Source organism: Heterocephalus glaber, unplaced genomic scaffold (genome assembly GCF_053883595.1).
Source record: "Heterocephalus glaber isolate CG9 unplaced genomic scaffold, H.glaber_assembly_v1.0 deba00001452, whole genome shotgun sequence".
Taxonomy (NCBI): domain Eukaryota; kingdom Metazoa; phylum Chordata; class Mammalia; order Rodentia; family Bathyergidae; genus Heterocephalus; species Heterocephalus glaber.
This window is the reverse complement of record NW_028258302.1, coordinates 24,760,394-24,787,524: the sequence shown is the minus strand read 5'-3', so window position 1 is coordinate 24,787,524 and position 27,131 is coordinate 24,760,394. Positions and strand designations below refer to the sequence as shown.

Below are 27,131 nucleotides of genomic sequence, written 5' to 3'. Positions count from 1 at the left end.
TAGCAGGCCTCGAGGAGCTGATGAAACCTAGCAGTCAGGGTCCCACAGCTGTGCTTGGGCCTGTCTGGGGCCAATGGGTGAGGGAAGGTTCCAGTGGGGACACATAGGATGGCCCTTCTGTCCTGGTAGAGCCTGAGCACTCTACCAGAAATGAGAGCCTCCTTATATAGGGATCTACAGTGTAGGTGAATATGCTCAATGAAGCAGGGGGGCAGAGTTACAGAACATTCCTGAGAGAGGGTGGAGCTTAACAGAACATTCCTGAAAGGTCACAGAGTTCAAACAAGCACAAACTTGTTTTGATACATTGGGCTGGAGCCCAGCAGCACAAACTTACATTTCCAAAACAAAACACTCTGTGGGAAAAAAATGGAGGCAAGGCAAGGGCCTGTCTTACTGTGTAGCACTTCTCTATCATTTTCCCCCTTTGATGCCCCTATATAGGTGTAGCCTCATAGGAGATCACTAGTAGCTACAGGGTCACAGTTTAGGCTCTTTCTGCCTCCTGTTGGACCTCAGGGTCTCAGTTAGCAAAGACCTTTGTGCCAACCTCAAGCAGCTAGGTAGCATTCATGCCAGCAAACCCCTCAAGCTTTTGGAGTTTGTAGTGGATGTCAGAAGTGGATTGGGCCCCAAAAGCAGCATTGGCCATGTGTTGGTTTTCAGGAGCCTCCAGGTCAAAGGGTGTGAAGATGCTGAATGCCTCGAAGAGTCAGTCGTAGAAGTCACCAGGCAACTCATCTGGCTTCTGCAACACAGAAGCAGTCATGGATATGTTAGTTGGCTTTTTGGCAGCTGCACAGACTCATTGTAGGATGGCCTCGCGGTATCTTGCGAGGGCCCCTTGTCCCCCTGTAGTGTGAAAGTCCCATTGTGGCCTTGTCTCAGGAACCATCTCCTTGGCCCAGTCTGCTGGATCTTGGCCAATGGGGGCCAGACCTTGGAGGTACTTTCTGGCCTCACTGATAATTCTATGCCTCTCTTCAGTGTTAAACAGAGTGCAAAATAACTGGCGGCAGTCATCCCAGCTGGGCGAGTAGATCTGGAAAACAGACTCCATGAGATCAACGAGAGCCTGGGGCTTCTCAGAGTATGATGGAGTATGTTGTTTCCAGTTCAGAAGTTCAGCTGTGGTGAAGGGCTGGTAGTAGAGAATAGCAGGTCCAGGCTGAACAGTGCTGTTGTCCAGGATCCGGGACAGAGGTCAGGTCTCACAGACCAGCAGTTGAACAGCTGGGAATTGAGCCAACCGCAGACGCCTGACAAGAGGTGTCTCGGGAAAAACAATCTTGTTGCTAATCAGGGTGGTGGAGGGACTGGAGGCCAGAGCTGGGAGAGGTGGATAAAGACGAGGGCTGGCAAGAAATGGAGATGGGCTTGTTGAGGATTTCAGAAATGGACTATCTGATTGGACAGATGGTGAGTTGGCAGGCAGACTAGCAGGTGGGGCTGGTGGTGGGGAGTTTCAATGTGGTGGGCTTTCAGGAAGAGCAGGAGCCAGCTGTAGAGGTGCAAATGGTGGCTCATGGAGATAAAGTGGTGGCTGAAAGTCTTCTGGTGGGCCCTGATAAATTGGCTTTTTCCAGGTCTTGGAGAGATGGCCAGTACTTTGGGCTACAAATACCTGACTCCATCCCTCCCTACCAACACAGAATCAGACTCAGAGGGGTAGGGTCTGGGCAACCTCTTGCCAAGAATCAATATAGGGGAACTGATCAAGGTAGCCTGGTTTGTCAGTAACAACTTTCCAGACTGCACACACTCTGAACATCCAGGGTTCTATGAGGGGGCCACCCTGCACTAAACTGTGGCCAATCTGTTTTTGAAGAGGGTCTGCAACCTTGCAGGCTTCAGTCTTAACTCCATATTCCTCACTAAATCCCTTCTTAGAATTTTTGACCATTCAATCTAGGAGTGCGGGTTTACTATGGTTGTTACCCATGGTGTATATAGTGCCCTTGAACAGTGGCACAACAGACAAAGGATGAGAGCCCCCAAAGAAGACCACACAGGTGTCTGCCTTGCCATGTCTCTCGAGGGAGCTTAGGTGTATTTTGGCTAAAGAGCAGGGGTAATCCCCTGCTTGGTCAGCCTCCCACTACTGGAGGTGGGTTACCATTATGCCATTCAACACTGCCGCTGAACCACAGGGTAGGACCCAATCAGACTCCATAGCTGAAGCTGTGGAGCCACACAGACCAGTACTGGAGGACCATGACCAGTTACACGCACTCACACATTCACCATTTATTTGTATGTAACACACCATAATTCTTTTTACATCTCCTCTCCCCCTCCTTCCCCACTCCCTCCATCTCGGTCCCTTTCTCATTTGCAAAAGCTGTCTCCCTATTTCCTATCATCTATCTTTTATTTTGCTCTTTATTTATTTAATTTTCTTTTCTTTTCTTTTCTTTCTTGGTACCAGGGATTGAACTCAGGACCTTGTGTTTAAGGCAGGCACAGCACCACTGAGCTAAATCCCCCACTTGTTAACTTTCTTTTTTTAAAATTAATTTTATTGGTACATATTAAGTATACAATATAATGACATGCATCATTGGAAAGTTGTACCTTTACATACTCTATGTTAGTTTTTATTTTCTCCCCATTCCCCTGCCCTCCCTTTAACCCCTCCACCCCTCCCTATTTACAAAGACTTTCTTTCCATTTTTTCATTTTCTCATATTAATTCCATTCCCTTCTTTCCTTTCTCGAATCCCTCCCACTTCCCTTTTCCCTTTGTACCTTTTTTTCCTATTTCACAATATCTATTATGCCTTTTGATCCTTATTTACACTTTCAGTTTCTCATACCAGAAAAACTATTTGGTATTTACACATGTCTGTCCTATTCATTTCACTTAAGAGTACCGCCTCGATGTGCATCTATTTAGCTATGTCTCTAATTTCTCATTCTTTATGGCTGAGTAGTACTCCAGTTTATTTTTAAAAACCACACACACATTTTCTTTATCCAGTTACCAGTGGATGGGCAATTGGGCTGTTTCCAAGCTTTAGCTATTACAAACTGTGCTGCTATGAACATGGATGCACATATATCACTGTGGTATGATTCTTTTAATTCTTTTGGAAAGATACCCAGCAGGGAAATATCTAGGTCAAATGGGACTTCCAGTCCTAGTTCTTTGAGGTATCTCCATACCGATTTCCACAGTGGTTGGACCAGTCTACACTCCCACCAACAGTGGAGAAGGGTTCCTTTTTTCCCAAAGCTCTGCCAGTATTTGTTATTGGTTGATTTCTTGATAGCAGCCATTCTTTCTGGGGTGAGATGGAATCTCAGCATTGTTTTCATTTGCATCTCTCGAATGGCCAGTGATGTTGAACATTTTTTCATGTTTATTTGCTGTTTTTACTTCTATGCCTGTTCATTTCAGATGCCCATTTTTGAATTGGGTCTCTAAACTTGGGAGGTCTGATTTTTTAAAATTCTTTATATGTTCTAGATAGTAGACCTTGTTCTGAGGAACAGCTGGTAAAAATTTTTTCCCACACTGTGAGTTGTCTCTTCCTGCTGTTGGTGGTTTCTCTTGCTGTGCAGAAGCTTTTTAACGTGAAGAGATCCCACTTGTTGATTGCTTGTGCTAGTTCACATGCAATTGAGGTTTGGTTCATTGAATCTTTTCCTACCCCAGTGTCTTTAAGAGTTCTACCTAACCTCTGTTCCAGCTGGTTTAGTGTTTCTGTTTTAATACTTACATCTTTAATCCATTTTGATTTTAGTTTAGTGTATGGTGAGAGATATAGGTCTAGTTTTAATCTTTGGCAAGTTAAAGCCCAATTTTTCCAGCACCATTTATTAAAGAAGCTATCTTTCCTCCAGTGAGGGTATTTGGATACTTTGTCGAAGATGAGATGGCTGAGTGTGTCTGGAGTTGTTTCTGCATCTTCTAATCTATTCCACTAGTCCTTGGGTCTGTTTCTTTACCAGTATCATGCTGTTTTTATCACAGTAGCTCTGCAGTATAGTTTCAAGTTGGGGATTGTGATACCCTCTATTTTGTCTTTGTTGCCTAGAATTGCTTTTGCTATTCTAGGTCTCTTCTTATTCCAAGTGAATTTTTGGATTGTTTTCTCAAGGTCTGTGAAGTATGCTGCTGGAATTTCAATTGGGATTGCATTGAATCTATATAGCAGTTTTGGAAGTGTGGCCATTCTCACTATATTGGCTTTTCCTACCAAGGAGCAAAGGATATCCTCTTTGATATTTTTTTTCAGGGTGCTATAGTTTTCAGAGAAGAGGTCTTTGATTTCTTTCATTAGGTTAATTTATAGGTATTTCTTTTTTGGGATGCTTTTGTAAAGGGAGTTGTTTCTCCAGTTCCTCTTTCAGTGAGTCTGTTGCTCATGTACAGGAAAGCTATTGATTTTTGTGTGTTGATCTTATATCCAGCTACTCACCTGAATTTGGTTATTAAGTCTAGAAGACTTTTGGTGGAGTTCTTGGGATCTTCTATATAGAGTATCATGTCATCTGCAAATAATGACAATTTAACTTCTTTGGAAATATAGGAAATATCTTCATTCCTTTTATTTCTTTTTCTTGTCTAATTGCTGTGGCTAATGTTTCCAAAAATTATATTGCACTTGATCTTAGCCAAAAGGTTGAGAAGTGATCCAAAACTATATTGAACAGGAATGGTGATAGTGAATATCCTTGTCTTGTTCCTGATTTTAGTGTGAAGGATTTTAGTTTTTGACCATTTAGTATGATGTTGGCTGTTGGTTTTTCATAGATGGCTTTTATCAGATAGAAATAGAGACCATCTATTCCAATTTTCTGTAGGGTTTTTATCATGAATGTGTTTTGGATTTTGTTGAATGCTTTTTCTGCATCTATTGAGATGATCATATGGTTTTTGTCCTTGGCTCTATTAATATAGTGTATTAACATTTATTGATTGGAACCATCCATGCATCCCTGGGATGAATCCCACTTGGTCAGGATCTTCTTGATGATCTGCATTCTGTTTGCCAGTATCTTATTGAGGGTTTTTGCATCTATGTTATGCAACATTAGTGAGATTGTCCTATAGTTCTCTTTTTCTATGGGGTCTTTTTCTGCTTTGGGGATCAAGGTGATGCTTGCTTCCAGGAATGAATTTGGGAGTATTGCTTCCCTTTCAATTTCATTGAAGAGTTTAAACAGTAGTGGCAATAGTTCTTCTCTAAATGTATTATAGAATTCAGCAGTGAAGGCATCAGGACCCAAGCTTTTCTTCATTGGTAGGTTTTTAATTACATTTTCAATTTCATTGATTGATATTGGGTTATTTAAAATTTTTAAGTCTTCTTTGTTCAATGTTTGTAATTCATATGTATCTAGGAATCTGTCCATTTCTTCTGTGTTTTCCATCTTATTGGCATATAGGTTCTCAAATTAGGTATTGATGGTCCTCTGGATTTCTGCTGGGTCAGTTGTATTTTCACCCTTTTCATCCTAATTGCATGAATTTGGGTCTTTTCTTTCCATTTTTTAAATAAAGTTGGCTAAGGGTTTGTCAATCTTGTTTATTCTTTCAAAGAATCAACTCTTTGCTTAGTTGATTTTTTGTATTGTTCTCTTAGTCTCCATTGCATCAATTTCTGCTCTGATCTTTATAATTTCCTCCCTTGTATGAGCTTTACATTTGTCCTGCTCTTCTTTTTCTAGAAGCTTGAGGTTCAGCATCAGATCATTTATTTGAGCTTGCTCTGTTTTCCTAATACGAGTATTCACTTCTATGAATGTCCCTCGTAAGACTGCTTTCATTGTGTCCCATAGATTCCAATATGTTGTATTGGCATTGTCGTTTAATTATAGAAACTATCTGATATCTTCAATTTCCTCCATGACACATTGATTATTCAGAAGTGTGTTGTTCAATTTCCATGTGTTTATGAAATTCTTGCAGTTTTTATTGCTATTGATCTCCAATTTCATTGCACTATGGTCTGAAAATATACAGGGGATAACTTCAATTCCTTTGCACTTACTTAAATATGTTCTATGAGGAATTATGTGGGTTATTTTGGAAAACAATAAATGTGCAGCCGAAAAGAACATGTATTCTGATTTTCTTGGGTGGAACACTCTGTAAACATCTGTTAAGTTCATTTGTTCAAGAGTTTGATTGAGTTCTACTATTTCATTGTTTACTTTTTGTCTAGTTGATCTATCTATTTGTGATAGTGGTGTACTATTGTATTACTGCTTATTTGATTTTTCGTGTTCATTTATAGCTTTATATAGTTGGTTGCACTAGTATTTGGTGCATATATATTTTATGATTGTCATCTCTTCTTGGATTGTTTCCTTTACAAGGATGTAATGTCCTTCTTTGTCTCTCTTAATTTTTGTTTGTTTGAAATCCATTTGATCTGCAAAGAGGATAGCTACTCCTGCTTTTTTGTGGGTTCCTGTCACAGGGAATATTGTTTTCCACCCTTTAGTTTTCAGTCTATGAGTTTCTTTTTTAATTAGGTGTGTTTCTGGTATGCAGCCATTTTGTTGGATCTTGCTTCTTGACCCATTCTGCCAGTCCATTTCTTTTGATTGGTGAACTGAGACTATTAACATTGATGATGATAACTGATATGTATTGACTTATCCTTGTCAGGACTTTTTCTTTTTGTTGGATTCTCCCCCTTTGTATTTAATGTCTTATCATGCCTGATGGATTCATTCTACTGGGCTTCCTGTGGTTGTGATCCTCATTGTCTTTTCCTAGGATATTGTTTAAATTTTTTGGAGTGCTGGTTTGGTATTCATGAAGTTCCTCAGGTGCTCTTTGTCATGAAAGTATCTTATTTCACCATCAATTTTAAAAGATAGTTTTGCGGGGTACATCAATCTGGGTTGGAGGTTGTTTTCTTTTAGGACTTGAAATACATCACTACAGGCTCTTCTTGCCTCGAGGGTTTGTGTTGAGAAGTCTTCTGTGATTCTGATGGGCTTTCCTTTGTATGTGATTTGTTTCTTTTCTCTAACTGCTTGTAGAATTTTGTTCTTCTGTTGGGTTTCTGGAATTTATATGCCTAGGTGTGGATTTTTGTTTTTTATCATGGCTAGTTGGAGTCCTATGTGCTTCACTTATCTGTATGTCAAGTTCTTTTCCCCTGCTTGGGATGTTTTCTGCCATTACATCTATGAACATTTTTTTATGTCATTTGCACTCTCTTCTGTTTCTTCATTGAGTCCAATCAGTTTTATGTTATTCTTCTTTGCATCATCTAGCAACTGCTGGATTGGTTTCTTGTGGTCCCTTATTGTTTTTAAGAAATTTTTCTTTTCCTGGTCACTAATTGTAATCCTGTCTTCTATATCTGATATTCTGTCCTCACATTGTGTCATTCTGCTCTGTAAACTATCAGTGGAACTTTTAATCTCCTGGATATCTGTTTGCATCTGCTTTATGGATTCCATTTGTTTCCTATCTTGGGATTCCATCATGTTCCTCAGCTCCTCTATTTTTTTTAATCTGTGTCTGCTCTAGAGTTATTAATCATTTGTTGCACTATGGACACAACCTCTGTTGTTATCTGAGAAATTATTTTTTATTTCATTTTTCCAGATCCTCTTTCATTGCCAGTTCAGGGAGTCCAGGTGGTTGAGTATCAGTGTTCCATCTCCTTGTCCTTTGGGGTTACCTTAGGTGATCTGGAAGTCTGGTTTTGAGACTTGTTTACATGTCTTCTTATTTCAACAGATGCAGCCTGCTGCACCTTTTTTGAGGTGACTTTTTGCTTGCTCAGTGGTCTTCAATTCTCAGCAAGCCACCAAGAGGCCTTTTTTCTGCTGCTTACTACTGCACCAATTCCTGGGTTCAGAGTGGTGGCCTTCTGGATCCCTGCACTGCCCTGTTGTCCTGGTGGGGTTCTGGCTGGGACCTGTGCACACTTGGGATGGTATCTAGGCATTCCTCTGGCTGGGGCCTGCCCCCTTGTGTAGCTGTTTTCTGGGAGGGCCTTTGGCTGGCGGCTGTGCACCTCTCACTGGTGTCTGAGCAGGCTTCTGGCTGGGGTCAACACACATTTACTGATGGAATCTGGGTGGGCCTCTGGCTGTTGCTTGTGTGTCTTGTAGCTCTTTTCCGGGTGGGGCCCTGGCTGGGATCTGCATGCCCCCATGCAGCCCTCCTCCATGTGGGCCTCTCACTAGGATCTCTGTTTTGCTCTTTATTTATAATTTGGGCTTCTCATATAAAAGAAACCATGCAGTGTTTAAGACTGTGTATCTGATTTACTTCAATTAACATTATCGTCTCAAGGTGAACCCATTTTCCCACAAATGACTCAAGTTTATCCTTCTTTATCCTCCATGATGTATAAATATCACAGTTCTTTATCCCTTCATCTGTTGATAGGTATGCAGGCTGCTTTCAAGATTTAGCTATTATGAGTTGTGCTACTATAAACATGGGTATCCAGTATCACTGTAATAGGATGTCTAACTCTTTCAAGAAGACAAGTAACTGGATCAAATGGAAATCCTAGTTTTAGTTTTCTGAGGAATCTTCATACTGATTTCCATAGTGGTTATACCAGTTTGCCTTCCCTCCAACAATTAAGAAGGAAAGATGCAGGACTGGGGATTTAGCTCAGCGGTTCTGGTGCCTGCCTCACAAGCACAAGGACCCGAGTTTGATCACCGGTACCAAAAAAAAAAAGAAGAAGAAGGAAAGATGCCTTTTCCCCTGCAGCCTTACCACCATTTGTTATTGATTTCTTGATGATGACTATTCTTTCTGGAGTGAGATGGAATCTCAGTGTTGTTTTCATTTGCATTTCTCTAATGGCCAGAGACATTGAACAGTTTTTATGTATTTACTGGCCATTTGCATTTCTTCTTCTGAGAAGTGTCTGTTCATTTTACTTGCCCATTTTTTAATTGGGCCTTTTATTTTTTAGGGGTGTCTAATTTTTTAAGTTCTTTATATATTCTAAATATTAGTCCTCTGTCTGAGGAATAGCTGGCAAAATTTTTTTCCCATTCTGTAAATTGTCTCTTCACTGTTGGTTGTTTCCTTTGCTATGTAGAATTTGATGTGATCCTATTTGTTGGTTCTTGATGCTATTTTTTATAAACTGGATACTATTCAGAAAGTACTTTGCCTACACCTTTGTCTTTGAGAGCTTTACCTATTTTATCTTCCAGCAAATTAAGTGTTATTGCTTTAACACTTAGATCTTTGATCCATTTTTGTTTTAGTTTAGTACTTGGTGAGATATATGGATCTAGTTTCAATCTTCTGCAAGCAGCCAGTTTTCCCAGCACCATTTGTTAAAGAGGCACTCTTTCCTCTAGTGTAAGTTTTGGCCCTTTTGTCAAACATCAGATAGCTAGGGCTGTTTCTGCATCCTCTATTCTGCCCCTAATGTGAAAATGCAGTATTTTTATTGTGAGTAATGGCTGAGCACTGAACTCCAGTGCACTTTCTAACTAACCTTCACCTGACTTCCCAGCATGGATGCCCTACAATGTCCCCTGGGAACACACAGAAATCAGCTTTAGAGACAGGAAATGACATGCTTCAGGCCACACAGCCAGGGAGCCAGGCCCAGGCCCTCCACCACCCCTGCTTGGCCCCAGGCACCAGAGAAGTGGACAGAGAAGGCTTGGGGTTAAGACTGGTGAGAGTGCAGAAGGCTCTCTGTCATCACAGGGTGTAGCCCTGCTGTCAAAGAAAGATGGCCTGGAGCCCTTGGGATTTTTGTGGTTTTCCCAAAATTGAAAAGAGAAAGGAGGCGGGTGGAAGGGCTTGGGTTCAGGACTCCCAGCTTCTCGCCCCAACCCCCAGCCCCGTCTCTGCCCTTCATGGACCCTTGGCTTCTTTCTCCCCAAGGCCAATGTTCAACACAGGGGTTGACAAACTTCTGTAAAAGGTCAGGCAAGAGATAGGTCAGGATTTGGGAGCCATGGTTTCAAAGCAGCCATTGACTACACATCAACAGATGGACACAGCTTTGTAAATAAATAAAACTTTATTCACAGAAGCAGTCAGCCATCAGCCCATGAGCTATGTTTGGCCAGACCCTATGTGAACAGATGTCATCAACACTGTCTTACATGGGAGGGCATGATGGGGGGACTTCGGGCACCAGGCGAGGTGGGGGACACACATTTCAAATTCGGAGCTGAGGACTGTTCCTGCTGCTGTGCACAACACAGCAGAATTGTCTACAATGTGGGGCTTCTCCTATCCAGTCTTGCTTTCCCAATAAGGTTTACAGCACACCAGAGTCAGGGACAAGACTGTGGAGTCTCAAGCTCGGATCTGGGCTCTGCTGCCACCAGCAGCTGTGTGATTTTGGGCAAACTGCTCACCCTCCCTGTGCCTCCTCTTCCTATCTGTGAGCAGGGCTGGCAATCCCATGTCCTGGCCCACAGCAAGGACCATGTGTATAAATTGCTGAGCTCCCACAAGGCACCCAGCAGGGCTCAGCACAATGTCACTGCCACCTGCAGGTGGGAGTCCGCAGTGTCGGGGCGGCAGCAGGTGGCTGAACCTCCACTACTGACTGAAATTCGTGTGTCCCCAGCTCCACAGGCACCCGGGAGGCCGAGCGCTTTGGGACCCCTTCCCGAAGGGCCTCCAGTGTCACCCGGGCAGGCAAGGAGGAGAACAGCGGGGGCCTCAAGTACAAGGCTGGCCGGGTGAGTGACTGAATGCAGTGTGCCGGAGACCTATTCCCTGGTAGAGGCTGTGCTGCCCTGGGGCCCGAATGTTCTCTCCCCAAGGTTCCTTGGTTGGCCTGTGAAGGTGGACAGAGGGCCAGCTCACAGGGACATCTGGGAGATAGCTCAGCTCTGGGTGCCTCTGCCACAGGAGCCGAATGATGCCATGGCTGTTGGCCCACGTCCCCTCAGGCTTAGAGTCCTGTCCCTTGGAGCCCAGGTCTCAGCTGCTGTGTCGGAGTCACCAGGGCTGCTGCAGATCCTGGGGCCTCCCCTGCTTCCTGAAGCAACTCCCAGGGTTGGGGCACTGAAGGGATCCAGAGACCCTCAAACTCTGGGAACCACCAACTTCAATTTTGAACTCCAGGGATGGGTCCGACCATAGGGCTGAGCCCACTGTGACCAAACCCAACAGCAGAAGGACACATGTCTGGGGCCTGACCCTAAACAGATGCATCAGACACAGAGGGTGGGACAAGGTCACTCAAGTGTTCCGGCCCACAGCACTGCTGAGCAAGGCCGGGGCCCAGTGGGGCAGATGGGTGGGTGGGTGGAGGACCCCACCTGCACCCTCAGGACCCGCATGCAGTGGAGGCAACATCACCCCCAAAAGGGCGAACATGTAAACACCTCACTGTCCCTCTGACCCCACAGACCCACACGTGCCGCAGGCAGAGCCATGGGACTAGGGAAAAGCTACCAGCCTCTTTGGGGGCAACATTTGTTTTTTTAAGTGGAAAAACACTTATCTAAAAAGAAAGTCAGCCAAGCAAAGAAATCATCCCACAGCCCTTCCATGACCATGCAGAGGTTTTGTGGTGAGCACATCCTGTGCACCAGTGCCTGCCCCGGGCACCCGGTGCCCTGCAGGTGGGATTTCTGCTCTTCACAACAACCCAGGGCAGGCTCTTACCTTTCCTCTTTTCGAGGATGAAGTGATATTAAGGATTGAGCTCAGGGCCTTCACACAGAGCTATATCCCTAGCCTTTTAAAATTTTGATTCTGAAATAGTGTCTCACTAAGTTGCCCAGGCTGGGCTTCAATTTGCAATCCTCCTGCCTCAGCCTCCCAGTGCACTGGGATCACAAGTGCCACTGCCCCCAGCTACTTTTCCCATTTTGTACCTGAGAAAATGGAGGCTCAGAGAGGGGAGGTGACTTGTTCAAAGTCACACAGCTCCAAGTGGCAAAGCAGGAACCCAAATGCCAATCTCCAAGTTTCCAAACCCTAAACCCTTCTCCATAGCAGGAGTGCAGGAATATTCCCTCAGGACCCAGAGCGCAGACACACACACACACACACACACACACACACACACACACCCCGCCCGCCATCATCCTGACCATGCTCCCTACCAGCTGGGAACGAAGTCTCTCCTAAAGTTAGTTCACCAAATCCTCTCCATCTCCCTCAGCAGTGGCGTTCTCTTACTAAGAAGAGGAGCGCAGAGAGGTTAAGGGAGCCACTTGAGGTCACACAGCACATTTCACAGATCTCAGCCACTCAATTCTTATCTCTCTTCTTCCTGTCCTTCTGTTTCATTCCTCTCATTCTCAGCTGCCCCTGGGGAAGATAGGACGGGGTTTCAGCAGCAAAGACCTTGATTTCCATGACGACTATGGCTCACTTCAGAACGAGGACTGCGGAGATGATGACCCCCAGACCAGGCCAGAGCAGGGCTGCCTGGAAGGCTGCAACGGCCTGGAGGTCACCAATGTGTAAGGGACCCAACACAGAGAGGCCGAGGAACAGCAGCCCAGTGGCCCCAAGCCGGCCCCATGTCCAGGCAACCTCAGGCTGAGGCTGGGCCTGCTGGGACGGAGACAGGCGAGGCAGTGTCTCGGGGTGTGTGGTCCCTCCTGGGGTGTCATGCAGCTGCCAAGATGGAAAGGGGTCCACAGGTCCCCAGGGCCCCTTGCTAGGGCAGCAGCGGGACTCTGAGCAGCCCAGCGGCCAGCACATGGACAGCACCTGCACGGGGGCAGCAGGCGGCAGGAAGAGACATCTGCAATGGCACCTTGCTGCAGCCTCCTGGAACTGGGGTCTGACTAGGGTCACCAACTCGCTGTGAGGTGAAGCTGGCGGGCTGATCATCTGTGTCTCAGGGGGACAGATATGTTGAGGAGCTGTTTGTCATTGTCCCCAAGGGGCAAGTGATGGATGGGCAGGTGGGGCGTGGCAGCAACATTCCCCACCTCCTGTCACTGTGACAAAGGAGCCAGGCCACCAAGTTCAGCCAGTGACAACTGCCCCGGTGTGGGGTGAGCTTGGCATCCAGGACAAGAAAGGCTCGCCATTGCTGACAGCCCCTTGCTGTGGTATCCCTGTCACCCTGAGGTACAGGTCCCACGGGGTAGGTCTCGGGGTGGTGTGGCAAGAACCTGCAGCCCTTTTCTTGCCCGCCACTGTTCTGCTGTTTGCTTCTCTCCTGTGGCCTCACATCTCTGTGCCTCACTCTCCTGGAGCCACCGTGAGGATTAACACGTGCTAACATCTGTAACCTACTTCTCTTCTTGGGGGCAGTGGGGCATTTGGGGCGCGGTGGGGTGTGGGACACTTCCCCTCACAGCAGAGAACCAGCCCTGCCCTGGTGTCTCCAGTTCTGCAAAGGGAGGAGGAAGGAGTGGCATCCAGATTGCCGAGCCCCGGCTTGGCCCCACATGAGATGGGATTCTCATGAGTGCAGCCCTAAGGACCAGGGACCCAGTGTGCAGGCCTGAGCTGGCTGGCCGCCCATCTGTCAAGTGACAATCAGGACAGGACACACAGTCTGCACACACTGGTCCCGGGCAGGTCCTTGGCCAGAGCCAAGACGCTCCACTTCCTCTGAGGCTATCTGCCCCGGACCTGAAGGAAGACTGCAGAGAGTCTGTCTCTCCCCTACGAGGAGAGGAGCCCTGGTTACCTTGACCCGTGACCTTAACCTGTGACCTCGACCCCTACCAGAGACCATTGGCAGCTCCTCGGTGACCTTCATGAAGCACAGGTTTTCCACTACCTGAAATCAAGTGCCCAGCTGGTAGGCAGGGTGCCGGGACCAGGGTGATTCCCGTACGTGACCTGGCTCTGCAGAGGCTCCAAGTTCCGGGGGCGGGTCTGATATCCTGTGGTACACGGCTTTCTGAAGCTCCAAGGCTTGCAGCCCGGAGAGGACAGAGAATTCTTTCTCACCGGGTGCCACTGTCACTCCTACGCCACCCAGTGGGTGACCTGGGACCCAGGAGCCTGGCTTGGAAGCGGTGACACCTGCAGGGTTGGCCAGGAAGGAAGAAAGGAGGCTGAATGCAGAGTTGAGGCTTTGAAAGCAACATTCACCCACACTGCTGGGGACGACGCTGGCATCTGTCCAGGACAAGACCCTGCTGGGTGCAAGACAGGCAAGCGGACCACGCACCACTGGGTCAATGGCATCGCCCACAACACTTGTAGCAGGTGGCCAGCAGGCCTGGGGCAACACCAGTGACCTCAAATGCATCTGGGGACCCAGCGATGGTGGCGAGGCACCCTCAAGGAAAAGGGCTGCCATCCCTGGCAACCAGCAAGGGTCTGGAGTTCAGCACGACCACGAGGACAGGCTGTGTAGTAAAGGAATCGGGGGTGAGCTTGGTTAACCCTACCTCTCTGCTCCACAGTGGGCAGGGGGAGCCGGGGCTGGAGACTCAGCAGACACTCGAGGTAGCTGGTCAGCAAAGACTGGCAGAGCAGTGACACAGGACGGCGACCTGCCACGTCCCATCCACACTGAAGTAGTCACAAGGCCTCCAAACCTGGGATCCTGCAGATGAGCTGCTCTGGAAGCTGCTGTGCTATGCCCTGGAAGGGGAGCCAGGGCAGGGAGGGAACCCCACAGTGCTGCTGGAAACAGGGGCCAGAGCACCACAAGCCACCCTCCTGGGGGGCTCTGCGCTTTCTGACCTGATGTTGCAGAACAGCCCTTTGTCCAGGGCCCTCCCCCACACACCTGTCAGCACGGGTGCATCAGACCAGGCTGTAGAGCTGCCATGGAACCATGAGTGCAGGGGGCTGGAGGGGCCTCGAACAGGGTCAGCTCACCCAGCAGGGCTGGATCTTGGCAGACACAACTTCAGCACACGCTACAGTGGCCTCAGAGTCCTCCCCAGCCCAGGCCCCTTCCCAAGAAGCCAGTGTGTGCTCTGGTCCATCACTTCTGAGTGTCAGGCTCCAGCAGGGTCTTCCCCAGGAGTGGCAAGAGACAGGAACCCCGGAGATGGAGACTTCTGGACCTAGAACTACTACCCTCAGTCAGCCCGTGAGGCAACTCTGCGGCTGCGCAGGAAGTGAGCTGTCTGAACAGAGATGAGGTTGGCAGCTGTGGCCCCAAAAGTCTCCCCCAAGGGAATGTTAACACTGTAACAATAAACACTACTGGTGACTGTGTGTACCTGTCTCATTCAGTTTCCCAGAAGCCTCTTCGACAGGCTACGAACCCACTTTATGGTTGGCGATACGGAGGGTGGAAAGGTGGAGGGGCTCACCCTGCTCCATCAAGCTCAGAAGCCCCAGGCAGAGACTTGAACCCGTCTGCCACCCCATCCCATTCTCACCCCTCTCTCCCTGTCCTGCCATTCAGCGCTCACTCACCAGGCCAGGTGGTGCCACATAAACTGGAATGTGAGTGCCCTGTCAGGCTGGGAAAGATGCAGTCTCCTGTCCTGGGACCCGCAGTCAGGGGAGGGGATCCAACACGTCACCAGCCCCGATGTCCGCTTCTGTCCCTCCTCCAAGGACAGGTGCATGTGCACAGCCAGAATGGACCTTTGGGTGGATCCCAGATCCCAGCTCAATGCAGCTCTGACTGTCGTGTGTGACATCTTTGTTGGTACAGATGCCGAGAGGGCTCTGGGGTCAGCCTGAGTGCCAGCATTTCTCATGGGCTCCCAGCAGATGCTGCAGATCCGGGGACCACACATCAGTAACAGAAAAAGCAGAGGTGGGGGGCAAGAACAGACCCTTCAGGGCCAGGGATTTAGCTCAGTGGTTCTGCCGCCTGCCTCACAAGTACAAGGGCCTGAGTTCGATCCCTGGTACCAAAAAAAAAAAAAAAAGAACAGACCCTTCAAAGGCACCTACTAACAGCCAGGCAGCTACAAACTCACCCACGATGAACCCACGGATGAGTGCAGCACCGCCATATCCAATCACCTTCCACAAACCCTGTCTCTATACACAGGAGCCTCTAGGGAACATCCTAGATCAAGCCCAGCAGTGTCCTGCAGCCCTGGCTGCCCTGGCGGTGAGGAGACAGGAAGGGAAGGGTGGAGCCTCATCTCTCTGCGTCTCCCGAAGTTTCCCCAGAGTCCAGGACAGTCCCAGTTCTCAGGACAACTAGCCACTGAGACTTTGTTTGGGGGTTTGTTCTCAGCACTTGCTGCATGCCAAGGCCTTTGCCTAAACCGCTCCTTTAACCCTAATGCTGTCCCAAGGGGCGTGAGCTGTTACCATCCCCACTGACAGGTGGGAAGAGACACCACGGCTCCTCTGCAGAGCACAGGTGGACTCCATCATCTGTGTCCCACCAAAGGCCCTGAGCAGCCAAAGCATCCCCAGCCTGCATTCTCGGGACTTCCATGCATCTCCACTGACCTCCACAGAGCATGGCTGCTGCCTCAGAGCCACTCTGCACCCTCCCTTTTGCATTTGGGTTATTAAAGCTCCATTCTTGGGTACATCAGCCCCTCTGCAAGCTCTGCACACTGCGTGTGGTTTTGGGCAGTGCAGAGACAGCCGTTCCCAGCATCACAGAAAGTTCATGGGATGGCACTCCCATGAGGTAGACTTGGAGAAACTTGGGGGACCATGTGGCCCTGCCCTCGGGATGCTCACAGCATGGCTAAGGGGAAAGAATCAAGGCTGTAGAAAAACATAGCTGGAAAATAAACAGACCCTAGGGCAGGTGGGGACTCTGTACCCAACTCGAAGACTGGGTGAGCACAAAAGGCACTGATTGGCTGACATAAAGAAAGGACAGCCCAGAACAACAGTGGCTGTGGACACACTGGGCCCAGAGCTTCAGAAAGTGTTTTCAGGATATTCATCCTCTTGGTTTGCTTTCCCACGTAGCTTGTTCATTTTCAGACAGATCATCCACAGTTGTTGGCAAAACAGCCAGGAGGCAAACACTGTCCAGGGCTGGTGAACTTGGCACAAGATCAAGGTGGTACTCCCAACTGGCATAGGACAGAGCTGCAAGGCCACCAGCCGTGGGATCAGCCTGCCCACACCTGCCCACCTGAGGGGAACTGCAAGTGCCAATTCTGTAGCTACCAAGGTGAGAGAACAGTACAGACCTTGCCCAGTGTTTTGGGTGTGGTCCCAGGAGCCCTGCGGACATGCAGGGACACGCAAGCACCTCACACATGAGGTGTGATCCAAGACCATGGGGAATGTGAGCCATCAGATGGCGCTCGGCAGTAGCATGCACTGTATTTTTTATCACACCTCATAAAGACACTCATGAAAGAGGACGTCCAGAACCTCTTCAGGAGGTGGCAAGAAGGATGGGATGAGTGTGTCCAAAGCAAGGAGGAGGATTTTGAGAGGGTTAATGTCAATGTGTCTTACTGTGTTTTTAATCTCAATATTCACTGTATTTTTTGATCACATGCCATACAGTGTTGTGGGACTTGCGCATAACCTATGTGCGCTTGTCTACTTTAAGTCAGCTCTGGATGACTCTTATACCGAACAGAGTGTGCAAGCCATGTAAAGAGCCACAACCCTGTCCTGAGTAGGGGACAGTGAGGAGAGAAAAATCTATGTGTCTGGTACAGGTGCCATCCATTTGTTCCCAAATATTTCCATCCAAGTGGACTGAACCCATTGGGAACCTGCAGCTGTGGGGTCAACTGTTCTATGAAACCACAGTGGTGAGGGGCTTCCCACTGGGCTAATGTGCCCTCATCCCTGCTGGGGGGCAGGCTGCTGGGCCCAGGAACAGGAGACTTGGCATTCAGAGGGGGATCTGGCCCAGGCCCCAGCTGCTCACGGAAGTGCTGGCAGAGGATGGAGCCTCTGGGGACATCCACGTGGAGACTGGGGACTAATGACAGCAGTACCAATGGGACAACATGCTGTCCCTTAGGGCCCTCGGCACTGTGGATGCCTGGGCCACCCTGCTCTCTGGAAGAGGCTGACAGCAGCCCTAGCCCTTACTCCCCAGTACCCTCCAGATGTGGTCAGATGTTTGGGGGTGCAGAATCACCCCCAACTGACTCACAGCTATCTGCTTTTGCCATTTCCTCCTTACAACAACACTCTCAGGCAGGCATTGGTTTCACCTGGCAGATGGGGAAACTCAGGCCCAGAGAAGTGAAGTGAAGTGGGCGGGGTCTGGCTGGATGAGTCAGGGGCTCCTTCTGATCCCTCTCCCTCGAAGCTATTGCCCCTGTGTGTGCACGCGTGCACACGCACACACACACACACACACACACACACAGTGCTCACGAATCTGAGCTCACAGGGACACCTGGGCGCACACATCATCACAGAAGGGACAGAACCCTGCCTGGCCTAGCAGAATTGCTCCATCCCCCTCTAGGAAGTGCTCAGCCGATCCCCACGCCCTCCACCCCGCCATCACCCAGCCCGGCCGGGAGGTGGTGGATTGGGGCCTCTTTCTGATCCTCATTGTCCTCTGTACCTGTCTGTGTCCTACACTCCTCCTTCTACTAGGACAAGTGTAAGACCGTGTGTCTCATCAAACGCTCTGAGGAGCTGACTACAGCGAAGATCACCTGGGAGGGAACACACCAGACAAGTTGTTAAAGTAAAACAGACCTTTATTAGTCTGGCCAGACTGCACTCTCCAAGCTCCAAGCTTAGAGAGGCAACTGGCTCAGAGTCCGAGGCTGTTTTTATAGGGGGTTGTAGGGGAAGTTGGCAAGCAGAAATACAAAAGTGGAGGACAGAGATAAAACAGACCTTTTACAGATTGTCCTTAAGATAACATATTCAGATATGGAGTTGGGCAAGCATGACGGAACACTACGCACACAGCAGACCTTCCTGGCACAACAACAAGCACATCCCTGGAACTCGATGTCTACCTGGTGATCCACAACAGAAGCAGACAAGTTGGGGCCCTATTACAAAATGGAGTAACTGTTGTTCAGTCTCACACAAGGGTCACATTGGAGTAGGGGCCCCTTCACTAACTCGCTGTAACTGAGTCAACTCTGGAGACTGTCTCCAAGTCTAGTCACACTGTTCGGGACGCCAGTCACCAGAGAGGTCAGCCCTGGGCCCAGAGAGAAGTTAGCCCTGGAATACTGGGCACAGGAGCCTCTTCCTGGCATCCCAGAGTTGTACAGGACATGACAGCACAAACTCTTTACCAATAGCTCTTTGGTTGTTTATTTATTCAAAAATCCTCATAGGGTGTGCACCTCATGCCAAGGCCGTGCAAATTAGAGACATGGACTAAAAACAGTGTTTCACCTCAGATAATGAAAGAAAGGAAGGAAGGTAGGAAGGAAGGAAAAATAAAAGGATATGAAACATATGAGCAGGCTCAGCAAACACATGATGCACAGACAAGACGAGGTGGAGAGAGCAGTGATGGCTCCTTCGCTCTCCTCCCTCTCTGGAACCTCCTGTGCTGCAGCTTCCTGGCCACTTCCCAGCCACCGCAGCGTCCAGGTCTTGGAGGCATTGGGCCCCCTCCCACAGATGCAGACCCTGCAGTGTCGGGGTCATCCCGGTACCGTAACAAACGTCTGAGCTAGTCTGCATACCCAAAGGGAAGATTACAGTGTGGGAGGCTTCTTGCTCTGTGGACTGGGAGGAGTGACACAGGAAGGCAGAGCACAAGCATGTGGAAGGAAGCTGCAGACCTCAGGCTGAGAAAGAGGCTGAGTGGGAGAGGAGGAGCCGGCGCTGAGCCCCTTCCGAGCCACGCCCCCGATGACCTCGCTTCTGCCCGCAGGGTCCCACCACTTGCCCACAGCAGCAGGCCTATGGAGGACACCCACCAGTACGGCCGCTCTGTACAGGAGGGTACGGGCCCCAGGTGCAGCCCATGTGGGAAGCAGCCCATGGTATCACCAAGGTCAGTGTCCAAACCCAGGCAGAAGCTCCCTCTGAGGTGAGTCCCAGAGACCACCCCGCGGATTAGGCCACCCCACGAGGTAGTGTCCCCATGGCTGACCTGGTAGATGTGTGCTGGGGATCGAACCCAGACACTTCACACTGAGCTCCACCCCAGTCCCTTCTTGTTTTTTTTATTTTGAGACAGGTTCTCACTAAGTTGCTAAGTTTCTTTGGCTGGGCTTGAACTCTGGATCCTCCTGCCTCAGCCTCCCAGAGTGCTGGGGTTACAGGCCAACACCAACGTGCCCGGCTGCCACGTGTGCATCTTAAGTTGGCCTCCTCGTGGCCAACAAGGGCAGGGACGGCCAAGGGCGGCAGAGCAGGGCCGCAAGGCGCCGAGCAGCAACAGAGCTCTCCTTAGTTATTCCCAGAATTGGCTCTGTCCTACTGGGCGGGCGGCTGACTGCGACATTGACAGCCTCCGGCGTCTGTCTCCCTGGCTGTAACTGGATTCACAGCGCGTGACTCAGCCTCTCCTCGCGTCCTCCTATTCTGGTCCCTGGCCCCCGCCCCCCGGGCGCGGATCCGGGATGCAGTCTGCACTCTGGGGCGACCGTGGTGCTTCCAGTGACAGCACTCTACCTTGTGTCAGTAACCCTTGTGTCAGTCTGCGCCTTCCAGCCAATCAACCATCTCCGGAGGCGGGCTTTAGGGAAAGCTCCACCAATAGCCTTTCACTCTCCGCCAGGCGCGGCTTCGGACGGACCTCAGCCCAGTGCCCTGTGCAGGGCCAGTGACTTGAGCAGCAGCAAGGTGACCAGAAATAAAGCCACACCTTTGTGGAAACCTAGGGCTTAACATGGTGGGCCGCGGATGCGAGTCCCAGCTCGCCCCTCAATAGCTGACCTCTCTGGGCGAACAGGGACTCTCTCTGAGCCTGGGTGTCCCGGGGAGGTTGGAGCGGACAGGGCTGGTGAGCGCTGAGCGCGGGCCGCGGCAATACGAGGCAGGTGTTGCGGAATTACCTGGTGTGCTCTTCGTTCTCAGTCTTTCTTGTCGCTCCAAGACCCTCCAGCTAGCTACTCCAGAGGCTGAGGCAGGAGGATCACAAGTTCCAGATCAACCTGGGCAATTTAACGAGACTCTGTCTCCAAGTAAAATGATAAAATAAAATATCTCTGAGCATATAGCTCAGCCCTCCCTAGGTTTAGTCCCCAGTACTGAAAAACATAAAAGCGGTGCCCAGACAGGAGGACAAGGGAAAATCCGAAAGCAGTCAGGAAAAGGTCCCTGCGGACCCAGGGAAGCCCCACGAGGCGGCGAGAACCGGCCTGAACAGCCGTCCGGAGTGGGGCGGAAATTCTTGACGTCCCCCTGCACTCTAGCAAGAAAAAGGAGAGGAAGCTGATCCCAGGGGCCAAGAGTGGCCCCGAAGTCCAGCGCGGTGAGGGAGACGAGTGGAGAACACGGCGTGGATCCAGCCAGACCTGAGGCCCCTGGAAAAACGAAGCCAGCGTCCCCTGGCCTCCGGCCGCACAGCAAGTCCTCCAGATGTATACGCAGCCCCAGCTCAAGGCGGGAGGCACTTCCCACTCCTGGCAGAACGGGCTGTGCCGCACGAGGGAAGCTGAGTCAGGGAGACACAGCTGCGGCTCCTCCCAGTTCAGTGTGGGCCGGATCTCTGCCCTCTGACTTGTGAGAACTGATTTCCACATGCTCCCACTTTTGACAACCCCTGCCCCATCTCCTCAAGCATCCATTTTATGTACAGTGCCTCTGTCCTATTGAATACCATCCAGGGCCCAGAGGACACCTGGAGCCCTGGAGAATACTGAGCACTATGGGTACTGGTTTTTCCTAAACATACCACCTAGGACTAAAGCTTAGTTTATAGATTTTCTCTCTCGTTTTTCTTGTCCATTCTTTCCTTTTCCCTCCCCCCTCCCTTGTTCCCCTCTTCATTTGAACATTTTCTTCCCATTTCCCAATGTTTATTGTACATTTTAGTCCTTATTTCCACTTTTGGTTTCTCACACCAGAGAAACAATGTGGTATTTGAACATGTGTTCGATTTATGTCACATGAGAGTATAGTCTCAAGGTGCAGCCATTTAGCTATAAATATTTCAAACTCATCATTCTTTATGGCAGAGTAGTACTCCATTGTATTAAAAAAAAACCCACATATTTATCCATTCATTGATTGATGGGCATTTGATTGGGCTGTTTCCAAGATTTAGCTATTACAAATTGTGCCACTATAAACATGGGTGTGCATATATTGCTGTGGTATGATGCTTTTAACTATTTCAGGAAGATACCAAGAAGGGGAATAGCTGGATCCAAATGGAACCTCCAGTTTTAGTGTTTGTTTGTTTGTTTGTTACTAGGGTTCAAACTCAGGACTTCACACTTGCCAGGCAGGTGCTGTGCCACTGAACCACATTCCCAGCCTACCAGTTTTAATTCTTTGAGGAATCTCCATACTGATTTCCACAGTGGTTGCACCAGTCTACACTCCCACCAACAGTGGAGAAGGGTTCGTTTTTCCCCACAGCCCCGCCAGCATTTGTTATTGGTTGATTACTTGATAACAGCCATTCTTTCTGGAGTGAGATGGAATCTCAGTATTGCTTTAATTTGCATGTCTCCAATGACCAGTGAGGTTGAACCTTTTGCTTATACTTATTTGCTGTTTGTACTTCTTCATCTGAGAAGTGTCTGTTCATTTCAGATGCCCATTTTTGCATTGGATCTTTAAATTTTGGGGGTCTGATTATTTTGAGTTCTTTATATATTCTAGATAGTAGTCCTTTGTCTGAGAAATAGCAGGCAAAATTTTTTTCCGACACTGTGTTGTCTTCACGCTGTTGGTGGTTTCTCTTGCTGTGCAAAAACTTTTCAATATGATACGATCCCAGTTGTCAATTGTTTTTGCTAGTTCCTGTACAACTGAGGTTTTGTTTCTGTTTGTTTGTTTGTTTTGGTACAGGGATCGAACTCAGGACCTTGCACTTGCAAGGCAGGCACAGTGCAGCTGAGCTAAATCCCCGGCCCCAACAACCAAGGTTTTGTTCATAAAGTGTTTGCCTGCACCTATATCTTCCAGAGCTCTACCTATTCTCTTTTCCAGCAGATTTAGTATTTCTGTTTTAATGTTTAGATTGTTGATCCATTTTTATTTCATTTTAGTGCATGGTGAAAGATAGGGGTCTAGTTTTAATCTTCGGCATGTGGAAAGCCAGTTTTTCCAGCATGAATTATTAAAGAGGCTTTCTTCCAGTGAAGGTGTTTAGCTCCTTTGTCCAAGATAAGGTGGCTGAGTATGTCTGGAGTTATTTCTGCACCCTCTAGTCTATTCCATTGATCCTCAGGTCTGTTTTTGTTATTGTTTTGTTTGTCGTTGTTGTTGTTGTTTGCCAGTACCATGCTGTTTTTGTCACAGTAGCTTTGTAGTCTAATTTCAAGTTGGAGATTGTGATGCCCCCTGCTTTGCCTTTGTTGCCCAGAATTGCCTTTGCTATTCTAGCTCTCTTCTGGTTCCCAGTGAATTTTAGGATAGTTTTCTCTAATTCTGTGAGATATGATATTGGTATTTTGATCGGGATTGCATTAAATCTTCATAATAATTTTGAAAGTATGAACATTTTCACTATATTGGTTCTTCCTACCTAATAACAAGGGATGTCTTTCCATTTTCTGATATCCTCTTCAATCTCCTTTTTCAGAGTGTTGTAGTTTTCAATGTAGAGGTTTTTACTTCCTTCATTAGATTGATTCCTAGGTATTTCATTTTGGGGGATGCTATTGTGAAAGGTGTTATTTCCCTAATTTCTCTCTCAGTGAGTTTGTTACTCATGTTCAGGAAGGCTATTGATTTTTGAGTGTTGACTTTGTATCCAGCTACTCTACTGAATTTGGTTATTTTTTAAATTTTATTTTATTGGTACATTTTAGGTATACAATATAATTGAAGGACCCTAGTTAGCAAGACAGACTCCATATTGCTGCTTGACCCACCTGCCTGCCCTTTAGATGAACTCAGAAGGAGGAAGCTTAGAAACCTCCTCCCCTTAGAGAGTCTCTTAGAAGCAACAATTAATCAACTATTGTTTTACAAATGTTCTAATGACAGGGTGTTCCACTTCTGTACCTTTTTACTTACTTTGCTAGTTCTATCCCATAGGGGGGCCTAGAAACTGCTGGCCTCAAAGGTGTATAAAATATGTTAATCTCCCCCAGTCTGGACTAGAGTCCGATGCTCAGCTCGGTCCCGGCTGGTAATAAACTCCTGTGTGGATTTAATATCGGTCTCTGTTTGGTTCTTTCTCGCTGGGTGCAACATAATGACATTCATCATTAAAAATTTGTACCTTTACATAACCTATTTTAGTTCTTATATTTTCCCCCATTCCCCTGCCCTCCCCTCAACCCCTCACCCCTCCCTATTTACAAAGACTTTGTTTCCTTTTTTTCATTTTCTCATATTAATTCCATTACCTTCTTTCCTTTCTCCAATCCCTCCCACTTCACCTTCCCCTTTGGTGAATTTGGTTATTAAATCTAGAAGTCTTTTTATGAGGTTTTGGGGTCTTCTATGTAGAGTATCATGTCATTCGCAAATAATGATAATTCAACTTCTTCCTTTCCTACCTTATTCCTTTTATTTCTTTCTCTTGTCTAATTGCTCTGGCTAATGTTTCCAGAACTATATTGAATAAGAGTAGTACAGTGGACATTCTTTTCTTGCTCCTGATTTTAAGAGTGAAAGCTTTCAGTTTTTGTCCATTTAGTATGACATTGGCTGTTGGTTTGTCAGAGATGGCTTTTATCAGATTGAGATAAAGATAAGACCATCTATTCCAATTTTCTGTAGGATTTTTTTTATCATGAATGGGTGTTGGACCTTGTCAATCCCTTTTTTTTTTCTATTGAGATGATCATATGGTTTTTGTCTTTGGCTCTGTTAATGTGGTGTATTACATTTATTGATTTGCATATGTTGAACTATCCCTGCATCCCTAGGATGAATCCTACTTGGTCATGGTGTATAACCTTTTTAATGATTTGATACATTCTGTTTGCCAGTATCTTGCTGAGTATTTTTGCATCTATATGCATTAGGGAGTGTGGCCTGTAGTTCTTTTTTGGTTGGGTCCTTCTCTGGCTTTCATATCAGGATAATACTTGCTTCCAGGAATGAAATTTGGAGTATTGCTTTTCTTTCAATTTTATTAATGAATGTGAGAAATAGTGGCATTAGGTCTTGTCTAAATTTTTTGTAGAATTCAGCAGTGAATCCATCAGAGCCTGGGCTTTTTGTTGTTGTTGTTGTTGTTGTTCTTAAGTTTTTAATTACATTTTCAATTTCATTGATTGATATTGGTTTATTTAGAATTTTTATATCTTCTTGATTCAGTTTTGGTAATTCATATGTATCTAGGAATCTCTCCATTTCTTCTGTTTATCTGATTAGAATACAGGTTCTCAAAGTACGTGTTGATGATCTGGATTTCTGCAGGATCTGTTGTGATTTCACCCTTTTCATTCCTAATTGCATGGATTTTAGTCTTTTCTTTCCTTTTTTTGATGAGGTTGGCTAAGGGTTTGTCGATTTTATTTAATCTTTCAAAGAACAAACTCTTTAATCCATTGATTCTTTGTATTATTTTCTTAGTCTCCATTGCATTAATTTCTGCTCTGATCTTTATAATTTCCTACCTTGTATTAACTTTGGGCTTGCCTTGCTCTTCTTTTTCTACAAGATTGAGGTTCAACATTAGGTTATTTGAGCCTGCTCTGTTTTCCTGATATGAGTATTCTCCACTATAATTGTCCCTCTTAGGCCCCCTCTCATTGTGTCCTATAAGTTCTGGTATGTTGTATTGTCATTTTTGCTTAATTGTAGAAACTGTCTAATTTCTTCTTTAATTTTATCTGTGATCCATTGATTGTTCAGGAGGGTAGCATTTAATTTCCATATGTTTATGAAGTTCTTATGGTTTATTTTGCCATTGATTTCCAATTTCATAATGCATTTTGCTCTGATAATATGCATGAGATAATTTCAGTTCTTTTGTATTTACTTAGGCATGTTTTATGAGTTAGTATGTGGTCTCTTTTGGAGAATATCCCGTGTGCAGCTGAGAAGAATTGTGTATTCTAATGTTGTGGGGTGGAACACTCTGTAGACATCTACTAAGTCCATGTGTTCAAAAGTTTGGTTCTATTTTGATATTTCACTGTTGAGTTTTTGTCTAGTTGACCTGTCTATTTGTGACAGAGGGGTATTGAGGTCCCCCATTACAACTGTACTAGTGTTTATTTCATTTTTCATGTCTGTTAATATTTGTTTTATATAGTTGAGTGCACTGCCATTTACTGCACATATATTTATGATTGTTATCTCTTCTTTTTGGATTGTTCCCTTTATAAGGATGTGTTGTGTCCTTCTTTGTCTTAATCAGTCCTGGCTTGAAGTCCACTTTGTCTGCAAATAGAATAGCTATTCCTGCTTTTTTCCAGGTTTCTGTCATGTGGAGCATTGTTTTCCATCCTTTGACTTTCAGTCTATGAATTTCTTTTTGAATAAAATGTGTTTCTTATATGCAGCATATTGTTGTATCTTGCTTCTTGATCCATTCTGTGAGTCTTTTTCTTTTGATTGGTGAATTGAGACCATTAACATTGATAGTCACAACTGATATATACTGACTTATCCTTGTCATCTTATTTTTCTTTTGTTGGCTCCCTTTTCTCCCTCTGTTTAATTTCTTGCCTTGTCTGGTAGATTCATTCTGTTAAGGTTCATGGAGTTGTAATCCTTGTTATCTCTTTCTAGAATATCCTTCAGAGCACTTTAGAGTACTAGTTTGGTGTTCATGAATTTCCTCAGGTCCTCTTTGTCACGTAAATATCTTATTTCTCCACCAATTTTGATAGATAGTTTTGTGGGGTACATCAATCTGGGTTGGAGGTTGTTTTCTTTTAGGGCTTGAAATCCTTCACTCCAAGCTCTCCTTGAGAGTTTGCATTGAGAAGTCTGCTGTGACTCTGATGGGCTTTCCCTTGTATGTGATTTGTTTCTTTTTCTCTAACAGCTTGTGTATGTGTGTGTGTGTGTGTGTGTGTGTGTGTGCGCACGCGCGCGCACTGGAGATCGAGTCCAGGGCTTTGTGCATTGAAAGCAAGAGCTCTGTCCCTGAGCCACATCCCCAGCCCCTCTCATAGCTTTTAATATTCTGTTCTTGTGTTGAATTTCTGGAATCTTGACTTTAAATGTCTTGAGGAAGATTTTTTTGATCATGGCTAATTGGAGTTCTAAATGCCTCACTTATCTGTATGTGGAATTCTTTCTCCCTGTTTGGGAAGTTTTCTGCCATTGCTTCTGTGAATGGGTTTTT

General features: G+C 46.9%; 1 protein-coding gene across 5 annotated transcripts in view; it reads left to right on the top strand.

Annotated features, from left to right (window-relative positions):
• Positions 1-15,079, top strand: part of Kazn (kazrin, periplakin interacting protein) — a 1,072,553-nt gene extending 1,057,474 nt beyond the window's left edge. For all 5 annotated transcript variants that reach the window (XM_004850318.4, XM_021262832.2, XM_013074311.3 and 2 more), the window contains 2 exons: positions 10,545-10,659; positions 12,239-15,079. In XM_004850318.4, coding sequence (XP_004850375.1) covers positions 10,545-10,659; positions 12,239-12,403 — 280 coding nt within the window. In that variant the 3' untranslated portion in view covers positions 12,404-15,079. The remainder of the gene's footprint in view (positions 1-10,544; positions 10,660-12,238) is intronic.
• The last annotated feature ends 12,052 nt before the right edge of the window (positions 15,080-27,131 follow it).